This window comes from Cebus imitator, unplaced genomic scaffold (assembly GCF_001604975.1).
Source record: "Cebus imitator isolate Cc_AM_T3 unplaced genomic scaffold, Cebus_imitator-1.0 Scaffold302, whole genome shotgun sequence".
Taxonomy (NCBI): Eukaryota; Metazoa; Chordata; class Mammalia; order Primates; family Cebidae; genus Cebus; species Cebus imitator.
This window is the reverse complement of record NW_016107617.1, coordinates 731,098-745,463: the sequence shown is the minus strand read 5'-3', so window position 1 is coordinate 745,463 and position 14,366 is coordinate 731,098. Positions and strand designations below refer to the sequence as shown.

General features: G+C 37.1%; 1 protein-coding gene across 3 annotated transcripts in view; it reads left to right on the top strand.

Annotated features, from left to right (window-relative positions):
- GRM7 (glutamate metabotropic receptor 7) overlaps window positions 1-14,366 on the top strand; it is an 879,080-nt gene that overhangs the window by 811,565 nt on the left and 53,149 nt on the right. For 2 of the 3 annotated variants that reach the window (XR_005196076.1, XM_017502854.2), the window contains exons 9-10: window positions 7,647-7,893; window positions 13,617-13,708. Coding sequence is in view for 2 of the 3 variants with exons in the window: in XM_017502854.2 (XP_017358343.1) it covers window positions 7,647-7,893; window positions 13,617-13,687 (318 nt within the window). In the remaining variant the exon portion in view is untranslated. The remainder of the gene's footprint in view (window positions 1-7,646; window positions 7,894-13,616; window positions 13,709-14,366) is intronic. The other variant, XM_017502857.2, reaches the window with a different exon arrangement.

Here is a 14,366-nt window from a genome sequence, read left to right as displayed (position 1 = left end):
AAGAATCCCAATTACAAACATTCTGTCTCATTCTCAGCTATGTGACATATTTCTCAAATATGTGAGCACTCTAATTAGGAAGCAACAGATACAGGTAGTGAAGATAGAAAACACTGGTCTTAACTGCCAGGAACTTTCATTTCAATGTAATAATGTGAATGTTTCAAATATCTGTCAGATAATAATGTACACTTCCTCTTTACTGTGACAACATGGGCTACATTTTTTGTTTTTATTACACAGTCATTGGGATTTCATGAGAATTGTGAAACTTATCCGATACTATCGATAGACTACATTAAAGCCTTTTTGTCCCAATTCTCAACTGTCACCTGGGAACATACAAAATTGGTCATTTCTCATAAAATAATGACAGATAAAACAGAAGTTTGAATATACTTTCAAACAAATGGAAGCGAACTAAGTGAGATTTTCCCCCTAAAACAGGCCGTTTTTCAGTGGATTTCATAGAAAGAAAATCATTTTAAAATATATTAAGATTGAACAAAAAATAACAGTGTAGAAAATAAGTTAGTGCATGTTATAGCCAATAAATAAATCAATAACACTAACATCATTGATGAGTGGTTGTCACATGCTAGTAACCTTTATGTGTATTCAAAGAGACCATTATTTGATCCCAACAACAATGTTATGAGAGATATTACTATCATCTTCAATCTAGTAATGAGGAAACAGAAGCACACAAATAAAAGAAAAAAATGCTACTAACAGTCTAAAAATAATAGCTTTTCTTGAAACAGTGCTAAATGCCAAGAATACTGATCATACCTAAAACCTTCTTCAAGTGTAGAACTTTCTGATTCACCAGAATTTAATAGTGCACACTCTGCAGCAGACATTGTGTTTATTTTCTAGTCATCTCTTCTGTAGCATGACATAGGTGTTCTTAAAAGATCACCATGCCATGCAAAAGTTTGCCATAAAAAACATAGGACTTACAGGAAACTTGGGTTAGAGACATAACACCGAGAAACATCATCAGTGACACTAAGAAAAAAAGGAAAAAAGACCAGGGCCAGGCATGGTGGCTCATGCCTGTAATCGCAGCACTTTGGGAGTCAAAGGTGGGTGGATCACGAGGTCAGGACTTCAAGACCAGCCTGACCAACATGATGAAACTCTGTCTCTAGTAGAGACATGCAAATATTAGCCAGGCATGGTCGCATACCTGTAATCCCAGCTACTCAGAAGGCTGAGGCAGGAAAACTGCTTGAACCCGGGAGGCCAAGGTTGCAGTGAGCTGAGATTGTGCACTGCACTCCAGTCTGAGTGACAGAGCAAGACTTGGTCTCAACAACAACAAAAATGGAAACTAATCAAAATAGTGACATGATTTTACATATATTTCATGGCTAAGAAACCCATGAATAATGCAATAAATATATCACTATACCTGATAAAAAGTGATCAAAAGTTTGTTTATGGAAGTGGATGCTAGAAGGATTGCTTCATGAGGTTGACCATAAAACTGTGGAAGGGGCTAGCAGGCAGATGTTTGAAGCATGGGTGTGGGTGTGCATTTTGTGTATTCCCACATAGCTGACTTCTGCAGGAAGCAGCTTACCATGTTCACCTAGTGTTTCCTGCAGAGGAGATCACATGTTTATAACCATGAACTTTTTAGTATTTTCAAATTGCTCCCTAATAGATCAATTTCTTTGGGATGAATTTGCAGTTTCAAAGCAACTTCACAGCACACAGACTGACCTCTCCTAAGGAGCCCAGGTTAAATACTATCTGAGCCATAACTACAGAAAGGGACAAACAAAGAAATTGTCCTGACTCGGGAGATGGGGAATGGTTTATGCAGAGGATGCCTGTAGATTGAGCATCACATATATGCAGAGTATCAGGGGCCGAGCAGTGAGCAGAGGGCACTACAAGAGGAAGGAAAAGCAAGAGACAATGTACACTATGAAGAAACGATTTAGGAAGCAAATAGTGCATCATGAGTTCTTCACCCAAACTAAAAAAATTAAAAAAATGGAAAACCCATAAATGAATGAATGTACAAGTAGTGGAAAAGTAAGGTATTTCATATACAGCCTACCTGAAAACAACAGTTAACAGTGATTTACCAAACACGGTCAAGCATTAATCATCCCCTAACCCAACGTTTTGACACCACCAAATAGCCGCGTAACACTTTTCTGAGTAAATTAATTTTTATATAGATAGAAGTGGCAATTCATTAGTATTCATTTATTGTTAGCTCATTTTTATAAAATATAATAATTACTAAAGACATCAGTAGAAATAAGATGATTTCACAAAAATGTGAAATTGCTTTTTTCCTGACAGTTCTAGTCTTATATCTATCTCTGTGCCCTGTAAATTTTTTTTCATGACTTCCTTTTTGTTTTCTTGAATAGTACTAACAATACTCTGGTTTTCAAAGTTTAAGACCCACCATTATTACAACCATTAACAGCTTTCCTTGAAATCTCTCAAAATATTCTTTAATTAAACTGATCCTGAAACCTACACAGGAGAGTTGGCAAACTCCAGAGTTGGCTGTGAGCACTATCTAACATCTTAGCAATTGAAAATTAGACAAGGAGCTCAGCTAGCACTAAATGTTATATCATCTTATAAAGCAATAAAGGCATCTCATCGTATGCATTCATATTATATCCAACAATGAACTATTTAGGCCAAGATGAGAAAAGGCCAGGGAGCAGATTCAACTGAGCTTTGCCTGGCATTGAATTCACCACATCCCTGTTTACTACAGTAGTCTATACGCTGGTACATTTCTATCTGGCTAGACATGAATAGGAGTGGATTTTATAAACACTATAACTTAATCAACAACCTATACATAAAAATTTGAAATATATAAAAGTGGTTACAGTGGAAACCTTATCCTTAGATCTAAACCCCAGAGACCTAGCCTGGCAGAACATAAATATTAGCAGATAACGTTTCATGAATACTTATTTTTCAGGCACTCTGCTAAACAATTTTCGTATATTAATCAGTTACTTTTTCACAATGACCAGATGGGATACAAACTATTATGATTTTCATTTTACACTTCAGAAAACTGAAAAACAGAATAGTCATAGCTATGGGTTCCGCACATCAGACTTTTAAGAAAACTATTCTAGAAAATTGTACATAACTCACTGCTGGCTGGCTCTGAATTCCTTACCTAATGTTCTTTAGTTATTTGACCTAAATTCTGCATAGTGGGTTAAGTTAGACAAGCCGTATGTGACCCAGGAGTGGAAACTAGGTTCTGAAAATGCATTTAGGTTGGTGATAAAATTAGGGCTTAATTATCAAGATGTAGAAATTCCAAGGCAGTCTATGTCCTTCCCACAGGCCTGGGCCATCCATAATTGGCCAGGGTGGGGAACCTCCTTTTTCCTTTGGGAATGATCCTCGGACATCCAAAACTGGATTGGGTTCAGTTGGAGGACAGCTCTGGTGGAGAGGCTGGCCTCAGTAAAACAGTGTACATAAGAACCCCTTTACCTCTACTTTGAGAAAAGGAACTGATAATGATCACCAACTTCCTTACATTTCTAAAGAAGTTACAAATAAAAGAAAGTGATGTGAAATACCTAAGCTTAAACAGGGTAGTACATTATACAATAAGCATCAGGTAAAATAAGAACAACCATAAGAATAAATATAGATATGCTATAATTTACTGAAAGAATGTACTAAAAAGATGCTGGGATGAAAACTCATAACTTCAATGTGAGCCTCCCACCTCACCAAAAGCCAAAGAGTCAGTGGCCAATCTTCTCTTCTAGGCTTAGTAGCAGCAGCTCCCTGTGGACCAATACCTCCAAGATCTCTGTAGACTGAAGCCTTCTCAGCCTTCATACCTACATACAGTCACGTGCCACATAATGACATTTTGATAAACAAAGGACTGCACATACAATGGTGGTCCCTTAGATTATAATATATTTGTACAGTACTTATTCTGTGTGTGTGTGTGTGTGTGTGTGTGTGTGTGTGTGTGTGTGTGTATAATCATTTTATTTGTTTTGAGACAGAATCTCACTCTGTTCCCCCGGCTGGAGTGAGGTGGTGTGATCTCAGCTCATTCCAACCTCTGCCTCCAAGATTCAAGCGATTCTCCTGCCTCAGCCTCCTGAGTAGCTGAGATTACAGGCACCTACCACCACAACCAGGGTGGGGGGCGGTGGTTCACCATGTTGGCCAGGCTGGTCTTGAACTCCTGACCTCAGATAATCTGCCCACCTCAGGCTCCCAAAGTGTTGAGATTATAGGCATGAGCCTCCGCACCTGGCCTATGTTTAACTATATTTAGATACATAAATACCATTGTTACAACTGCCTACAGGATTCAGTCTTGTAACATGCTGTGAAGGTTTGTAGCCTGACTTTAGTAAGCTATGCCACCAAGATTTGTGTCAGTATACTATGATGGTTGCACGATAACAAATTACCTAATAATGCATTTCTCAGAACACATTTCTGTCATTAAGTGATGCGTGACTGTACTTTTTAAAAAATACTTTCATGGTACTTATTAATAATACTATGTGCTAGATCCTATACTAAACACTTTACAAATACATATTTAATCATCAAGCAAAACAACATTCTGAGGTAGGTACTATTATTATGTCCATTTTGCAGATGTAGAAGCTGAGGAGAAGTAATTTGTCCAAGGTCGCAAAACTAGTAAATGAGAATTGAACTCAGGTAGACTAGCTCTAGAATCTACATTCCTATCCAGTGTGCTGTGTAAAGAGGATTCAAGGGTGGAGGGCCTGTAGAAAAACTGTGATCAGTGAAGTTTATTTTGGTTTTCAACATATTTCTGAAGTGTCACCAGAGACTGCAAAATTTTCCAAACAAAAAACAAAGTCTTGATGGTCTCTAGTTTAAAAATGATGAAACTAAACACTTCATAAAATAAACATCATAGTTGTAGAGTTCTAAATTACTTAGTAGTCTTTGTTAAAGAAAAAGTATGTATGTTACTGGGTATATATTCAAAAGAAAAGTCATTCTATCAGAAGATGCGTGCACTCACAGCACTATTCACAACAGCAGCAACATGGAATCAGCAGAGGATTAGATAAAGAAAATGTGGCACATATATACCATGAAATACTATGTATCCATAAAAAAGAACAAAACCATGTTGAGCTATAGTAGGCCATTTTCCTAGGCCAGTTAACACAAACAGAAAATCAAAAACCACATGTTCTTACTTATAAGGATGAGCTAAACATGGGGTACTCATGGACATAAAGATGACAATGGACAATGGGGGCTGATGGAAGAGGGGGTAAGGGTTGAAAAAGTAAATATTGGGCCAAACTTCAACATCACACAATATACGCATGTAATAAACCTGCACATGCTCCCCCAAATCTAAAAGTTGAAAAAAGAAAACATATGTATACACACATACCAACATACATAAGCATATATGTCTGTATAATTTATAATTATATATAAATAATGAAATAAGAACTCTGAATAATTTCATCAACTGCAAAATTCACTCATGAGCAGAGAAACACAAACAAAACCTAAGATCCCATAATTTTGTGGACATCTCTTTCCTTTTTGAACTAAGCCATAGTTTGCAAGGCTCCCGTAAGTACACTGATAGTGGTGAAAAAATTGTCTATGTCTATAAAGCCCTGTGACCATGTTAAGCCTTTCTTGAACAGTGTAGGCTGGCAGGGTGGAATGACATTAAAAGTCTAAAGGTATGCTAGTAGGGAAATATGAAATTTAAAATATGAACTAATTCACAATGTGAAGAACCATTTATTCAATGTTTTTTCTTTCTATTTTACATTCGTTATGTGTTATACTCAGCAGCTGGCAGCTCCTTTTAACTATTTGGAGTCATACATATTCAAACTAATGTTAGCTGGAAAACTGTGTTCTTTCCAGACAAGGTGGCAAAGTTATCTTTGATTTCACTGGAGCCTCAGTTTGAACAATTAAGATCAGAAATATCCAGGCAGCCAATAGGTCTGATGGAAGTTTTTGGATATTTAAAGATAGGCTGTTTAACCACTGAGGTATAGCTAGGAAAAAGGTGTCAGTTAGACAAACACATGAGCCTATCCATTGTTTGTTTATCAAGGGCCTTCTTCGCAGACATAATAGTGTCCCAGAGAGACAGATCCTGCCTTCATGGCACTTAAGGCCTAGCAGAAACAAGGGACAAAAAGATGATCAAGGTTCTGAGTTCATAATTACAACTGAGACAAATGATCTCAAGAAGTCCTTTGAGAGTGCATCAGTAAAGAAGCTGGCCTAGATTTGAGGCTGTGAGTGAAGGCAGCCTGGGATGGGTGCTAAGAAGAAAAGGAAGAGCATTCCATATGTAGGAAAACAAAAAAAAAGCAAAGGGGCATGCAGCAAAGTTCTGTGATTGAATGAGTACAGTTTATTTGCTAGCTAGAGGATAGCCCAAATGGATGGAGCCTTGGGAAGGCAAAGCAGGGGACTGGGAGTCAGGGAGGTGGGAAACGGTGGACAATTAGTCTAAAAAAGCAGGCAAGCACAAACCATGAGGGCCCTTGTGAACTCCCTTAAGAATTGGGCTTTTATCATCAGATCAAAGAGAAGGCATAGTTGTGGAATACCATAGTTGAATATGTTGTCAAGGAACTAGGCTTTCCATGGACAGAAAGGCAATGGTTGCTGGTTGTTCCATTTAAATAGCCTTTAAAAGTCATGCAAAACACAAATGTGCCTGAACACATTGGGAGTGGGGGCGGTGGGGGGTCTGGATCATGGTAGGGCATGTTGTAGACAACTAGGCCAAGGCAAGTTGTCTGTAGCTTTACTCTTAAGGATCATACACCTCCCTACATCCTTCTACCATCACTTTTTCATATTTACAGCCTAAGCAATGATCTGACACATTGGACAGCAAGCAATTAGTTGATCTACTGATTTCTGGAGGAAACCAAAGGAGACAAGGACAGAAATAGGGGCACCATCCAAACTACAAATCACCCAACTCCAGAATAAAATTTTGCAACCCATTAGTAATTTGACAATATAAAGAGTGGACAAGACAACATCACTAGATTACTAGATTTGTTCACTTGTCATTTGTGTTTTCTAAGACAGAATTAGGTAAGACAGTCTGAGCTTTTGGAGAAACTCAACTCATTACTCAGCAGGTATGGTAAAGGAATATTTTTCTAAAGAACAATACAAAAAAGACATAAGATAAAGACTTCTCAAAAGACCCCAGAATCTCGATGTAGGAAGAAATCATGGAGTGTGAACCCTCTTTTATATGTATGAAGGATAAAAGCTAACTACACCTTAATCAAGATTACAGATTTCTATGGTCTTCATATTTAGCTGCCACTCTGATTAAAAGTCCTTCAAATATGATTAAAGGTCTACTCTGAAATTTAATATAGACTTCTCCACGGCAAGCATGTGCATGGATTCACCTAGTGGCATTTAATCAATTAATATATGCATATACGCTTTAATAACTGTGCAGAGTCATTGTGTCTTCATCAAAATGCCCTGAAGATTGCTTTATCTCCTAGCCATAGTCGTTCTTGACGTCATTTTAAGTGTTCAGATTCCCTCTGCAGTCATTTTATTTGTAATAGTGCCTTGTGTGTTGTGTCTCCTAGCTCTACATACAAACTACCACACTTACAATCTCCATGAACCTAAGTGCATCAGTGGCGCTGGGGATGCTATATATGCCGAAAGTGTACATCATCATTTTTCACCCTGAACTCAATGTCCAGAAACGGAAGCGAAGCTTCAAGGCGGTAGTCACAGCAGCCACCATGTCATCGAGGCTGTCACACAAACCCAGTGACAGACCCAACGGTGAGGCAAAGACAGAGCTCTGTGAAAACGTAGACCCAAACAGTAAGTAACTCTCCTTTTCTTTCATCTTCCCATCCTGCATCAGGAAGCTCTAGAAGATGTGGGGTGTGTTTGCCTCTCTGGAGAAATACTGTGACCCTTCTTATCTTATGGAGTGGTTTGCCTTGGTGAACGCTAACTTTTGCTCTTTTGAGTTTGACTCATTCCTTTTCTTTTTGTTCCTTGTTGGAAAGAAGCTTTTGGAGGCTCTGCTTCAGAAGTGTGAAGCCTCCCCCTTCCCTTGCTGCTTGTCCTCTGGTACTGAATCCTCCAACTGATATAAATGTACCTATCAGATTGCTCGTTCTTGCACCCTTCCTCCAAGGAAACAACTTTCTGTTAGGGAAACTTCCATACTTAATGAACTGTATCCACAGAAATAAAATTGGAACAAATAAGAATTTTGGAAGCATATTTTTTCCCCTAGCACATGCATGTTGAGAAAGCTACTTTTTTTTACTAAGTTGGTCTTCTAGAAACAAACATATAAAACATTGGAAAAATTTGTCAAACTTTAATCCAGTTACACAGGGCCAGACAACTACCATGATAATGGCATCGTCCTGTGGGAGAAACATCTACCACATCACTGGAGGAGAGCTGTATTCTGTGCAAGACAAACCTTAGGGAAGAAAGGAAAAAACATTGAATTTAAGATGCTATTATTTGGCACATCTGCAAAACCCTAGCAGCCTTTAGTCATGCCTGCAGATGTGCCCAGGTAAATGGATGCATAGCTATCACTTTGTAAATAACATAAGACCAGACAAGCTCAAAGGTTAAATGTTTAGGATTCCCAGTTGCTAACTTTACTAACAATATGGTGATAAGAATAAATTTTTGATTTAAAATACTAGTTCTAAGATTTGTTTTCCAGCAATATTTTGGCTAGTTGCATGTAGAATGATATAGATTGAAATATTTGTGATAATTCTTGTTTTTAAGGCAGAAGGGATTTCAGGTTATTCATTAAGTCATTCATGACATATTATATTTCAGTTATAAGTTAATCTTGTTGTCAAAGGCTTAATGCCAAACAGAAGGAAGTCTCAATTTTAAATACTCTTGAGGAAATCCTTGTTGCTGTGCAAATAAGAGAGAGATCTTTAAAAACCAAGAAGCCAACTGGGTTTGATCCTGACAAATACTACTCAAAGATCTATGATTTTGGCCCATCTCTCTTTATGAGTAGTTGAGCGAATGTTGTGAAATACTTTGAAAATATGTAGACAAAGTAACAAAGTTAATTAACAACATCATGGGCTCCACTTTGACTTTTTGACAGAAGAGATCCTAGGACAAGGCTAAAGGAACGTACTTAGAGAAGGGAGGAACAGAATGAATGATAGGCTCTGTTGTGTCCCCAGAGAAAGTGGTCCATTGAGAGGAGGGCAAGTGGATGGTGAATTGCTGTGGCATTCAGTGTGATGCAGGAAGAGGCTTTGGGTTGAGACATACCTGGGTTCAAATCTAAACCACTTTATTTACCAGCTGTGTGGCTTTAAGAGTCACTGAACTTTTCTAAAACTCAATGTAATTATGTATCAAAAAGATAAGAATTATGTCATAAGTGTATAAAAGATTATTTCTAGAAAATACTATATCAACTAAATGTCAATGTCCTTCTATTCCTAAAGAAGGAAAAAAATTTGCTTAGAAATAAATTTCGGTGTAATTTATTAAGATATGGTAGATATAAAGGTGCAATTAAATGTAGAATAAACACCATGGGGTAGACAAAACTAATTACTCAAAAGAAGAATTTACATGAACATATGTGTATGTATTATACCTAAACCTGTATTAATAAATATACCTGTATATTTATAATTAGTGGCTTTTTATTATAGGCTGTCTTGTCAAATTTGCATTTCACGAAACCCTTATCTTACAAATATTCCAATAACAGCTTTATTTTTGTACACAAGCACACACAAAATTTAACTAGATATTTTTTAAAGTCAATAAGCAGAAAACATAATTGGAAGCCTATATGTACTGGGGAAAAAAAGACCAAATTAGAGGTTTAGAATTTAGACAATTCAATACTATGCTATTTCAGAATTATTAACTTTCAAAAAACATTACAACTGTTGCTATTTAATTATGAGGTGCAATCCTTGTTGAGACTTTTTGGGGTATGATGTTGTTTGGTAAAATGCTAAATGCTAACCTAAGGTACTCTTTGAAATAGGCATTATGCAGAATGCTTTGTGTGGAAGATCTCACTTACTCCTCACAGTACATCTGTAGAATAGAAATTGTTATTCTCATTTTACTGAAGAAACTTAGGCTTCACAAGATTAAGTGACATTACCAAAGCCACACATGTAGTTAACAGCAGACGTTGGACTAAAACCCAGGTCTGACTTTTCAACCCACGCTTGTTCCTCTTTGCTCCTCTGTTTCTTAGAATATGAATGGCATGTCAAAATTCGAATGCAGAAATTACTCTTTTGGTTTCCTTATTTAGTAATATAGTTTGTATACGCAGAATATGATGATGCTTGGTGGGAGATTTTTTAAACATATGGTAAAATGTATTACTGCTTGTGTTGTCTACAAAGACAAGAGTAACCTGAGCTCAAAGAAGGCTGCCCAGGTAGAGGCCTCATCTGATTAATTCAAAAATTGTATTCCAGTGATTCCATTTGGAATTCATTTGGTATCTCTGCCCCCGAAAAAGTTTCATTGGGTTTTTTGTTGTTATTGTTGTTCTAGTGTCTACATAGAGCCAAGGTAAACAATTCAGAAAAATAAAATAAAATAAAATAAAATAGAGCCTTTTTCTCACCACCAATTGAAAAGATTTTCTAATTGCTTTAGCTCTTTTGTTATTGTGTAGACACGCCCTAAACCACCATGAAAACTTTAACTAGATACTTGCTGAATCATAGGAGGAGATTCATGTACCTCCAAACATTGGGGTTTCTGATGACCCAGCTCTCAAAGGTCCCAAAAAAGAATCCAAAGACCTTATCTGCACAAAAGCTGTCCAATAGAACTTTCTGCAGTGATGGTGATGTTCTACGTGTGTGCTGTCTAATAGAGTAAGCACTAGCACATGTGGCTGTTGAACACTTGAAATATGACTAATCAACTGAAAAAATACATTTGTTATTTTACTTAGTTTTTAATTACATAAGCTTTATTTATAGTGCATTTAAATACACATTTGTAGCTGTGCCTACTGTGTTGGACAGTGTAGCTCTAGAAATTGACAAGGATTTTATTCTAGGACACTCAATTTGAGTCCACATTGGATATAGCTTACAAAGTTTTCTCAATGATACTGTTCTAGGACAAAGTCAACTCAAAGATATAAAGCATTTGAGATGACACAAACATACAACATATAGTCATTTAAAATGATCTCAAAAGGAGCCGCTAATAAGGAAAAAGTAACATCATAGACAGCAATGACATTTGGAAAACCAGTCCCCAGCAATGCAAAAATGCATGTATATAGGAAAAGAACAATAGTGAAAAATTCAATTAATAAAAACAGACATGACTATGCTACACTAGGTAACATCATAATATTCTAATACCAAATATAGCTAAAATTATTTCCCATATCTAAACTTTGGTAACCAAGATGAATTACATTATTTGCTGAATTTAAGCTGACTGCTTAAAAACAAACAAAAACAGCCCATGCACTTGAAAAAGGGAATTTGTCTAATGGGCAAATTCTGTAGAATATTTTCTGAGGGAGGGTGTCTGAGAGGAAGTAGAGTTTATACTATGAGCTACAAAGTAAATAGTGGAACAGAAATGTCCTCTTATTCATTGTTGCTCTAAACACTTAGTCTCAATGTATTTCAATCTTCAGTGTTTTCATTTTTAACAGCTCTGCTCCATCATTGCAGTTTGCCATCTGGTGCATGCATGCTTCTACTCATCCAACTCCACACTGCAACTACATGTCTACATAAAAATGAATTTGCTTGCTGACTTAATATGGGCAGGCATTTAAACTACCATATTTTTTTCCTCAAGAAATGTATTTATCCTTTTAGTTTGCTTCCTTAGCTAACAGTCCATTGTATGAAAGAAAAACTCCACTATATGTGGAATAAACAAAAAGTAAATCTCAAAATTTTAATGTATCTGTACGCTGCGGGCATATTAGATATCCAGAGTTGGGCCAATGCTTTCTGGTCCCTGCACTTAGATTGAAAAATAGCAAACTCAGAGGGCATAAGGCTGTAGCTCAGCTACTTACAGAATTTTATTTATGCAAATAAGACTTCCATGGCTAGAAGTTTCAAAGAACCTGGCCTCATTTGGATAGCTTTCTATCTGGCCAAGATGATGCTTTCTCACATTCCTGTCTAAGAAGAAGGGCCCCCCCAAACTGTTTCTCCCACCTGCATCCTGAATTTGGCATGTTTCCCTGCACTTTCTACAGTTCACTTGGTAGATGTATGTTCATGGCCAATTTGTAGATGCTAGATAAACAAGATGCCATGGTTGTGCTTGGGCTATGGCTTATGGATGGCCACAACAATCCTTTTCAAGTTGGATAGATAATATTAACTAAGAGGCAGCATGGCTTTATTGGGATGGGTGGATAAGAACTGCAGCCTTCTTCACCTGGACTGCTATCAACTAGAAGATGCTCTGTAAATTGTCTTTGGCTCTCATGCTTTCTTTGGTAACAGATCACAGTGCACAGTGAAGAGAAGCCTGGCCCTAAGCTACCTTTTGTCTTAAGCTACCATCCATTTTCTAAGCTAATGCCCTGCAAGCAGTGCATAGAAATACTTCAAGGACCTTAGCTAGATACAGAGAGTTTACTCTGGCAGGTCAGCAGCAACTAGAGATGGTAGGTGGGTGGACAGCGAGGGACACAGCCTTTTCTTGAATGTGGAGATGTATGACTGATGAACTCACTCTGGGAGAGAGACTGGGCGTATACTACATAAAAGACTGGTTGAAGTCAATTGACATGTTGTATGATGAAGCACATGTTAGAAGAATAACAATTTGCAACTAAAATATAACATAAGGTATTTAAAATATGGAATTGTATTCTGTTGGTGTTCTTCTTGCCCTACCATTTTTGCATCTACTATAAGGAAAATACATAACTAACAACTTGTGCTGTTATCAACCAAATAAATTTATTACATAAAATAAAACTGTCAATATAAGGAGGTATGTGATTAAAAAACAACAACAACAATGCAGACTGTTGGAAAATGGATGTGGGCACCAAAACTCTACAGAAATAATGGTGCCTAGAAAATTCTAGAACACACTTCTGTGCTGTGTTAATTTGTTATGGTTCTTGTTTTGTTTTGCTTCTTCATTGTTTGGATCCCTAACATTCTCAACATTATGTTACTTGTTTCATCCTTTTGGACTAACCACACAGGCTGCAAAGTATATCTGGACTAGGCTGAGAAAAAAGGGCTGGCAACAGGAAGAAAATAATGCTCTGAGCAGATAGATAAATTATGTCTGGGCTGGTTCCCACAGCTGTTCTAACTCAATCAAGTAAAACCCAACTCCCTTAACTCAAGAGGCACCAGTACTCCCATGTTCAGAGGTACCTGAATTGAGGTGACCTGGTCTACCAAAGGCTATTGAACCCACCAAAAGAGTGGGCATAATGTGTATGGTCTCTATCGCAGCCTTTTCCCAAAAGGAAAATAATAATAAGTAATATTGTCTGCACATTTATTTTATACATACCTATATATTTACTTTTCCTGTAGACTGTATACCACCAGTAAGAAAGAGTGTACAAAAGTCTGTTACTTGGTACACTATCCCACCAACAGTATAGCTTTTGACTGCTTTCCAAAAGGTAAGAAAACAATCTAATTCTTATTTATTTATATGTTCTTGTCTCCAATGAGAATTAGAAATGTTTCAGTGGAAACTGCATGATTACCTGAAAGTATGTCTATAGGAAGAAATGAATTTTGAAAGATGATCTGTTTTATAAGCTTAGTGCCAGCAGCTGCTACTGGTAATATGCTTGCTTAATTTTCTAAAGGACGTGTTTATGAGTATGTACATATTTGTTTTTCCTGAACAACTAGGCAGTAATTTCAGAGAACTGGTGCTAGTCATTCTGACACATTCTCTACTTTAAAACTACCATGGTGAGAAGCTATTTCTCAATGGACGATTTTCTACTCTGGGTTTAGAAGGCAATGTGGAAAACCTACAAGGAGAGAAGGGGGATGCTTAATAAATGCAATCTTAGTAAAATGTTTGTTCTGGTTTATTTTTACTAAATACATTCAAAGAAGTATATACATTCCCAGAAAAGCATCCATGGAAATAGCAGCAAATGGCCTTACCATCATTAACCCAAAATTGTCTTGGTTCCTTCTTGCAGAAAATAAATAGGTTTACTGTTCTGGATTGATGATATGTTGATGACGATTTGTGGCTCATAGTTCTGCCTTTGACAAACACTGAAGCAGCTTTAGTCATCACACAAAGGTAGAGAAAGG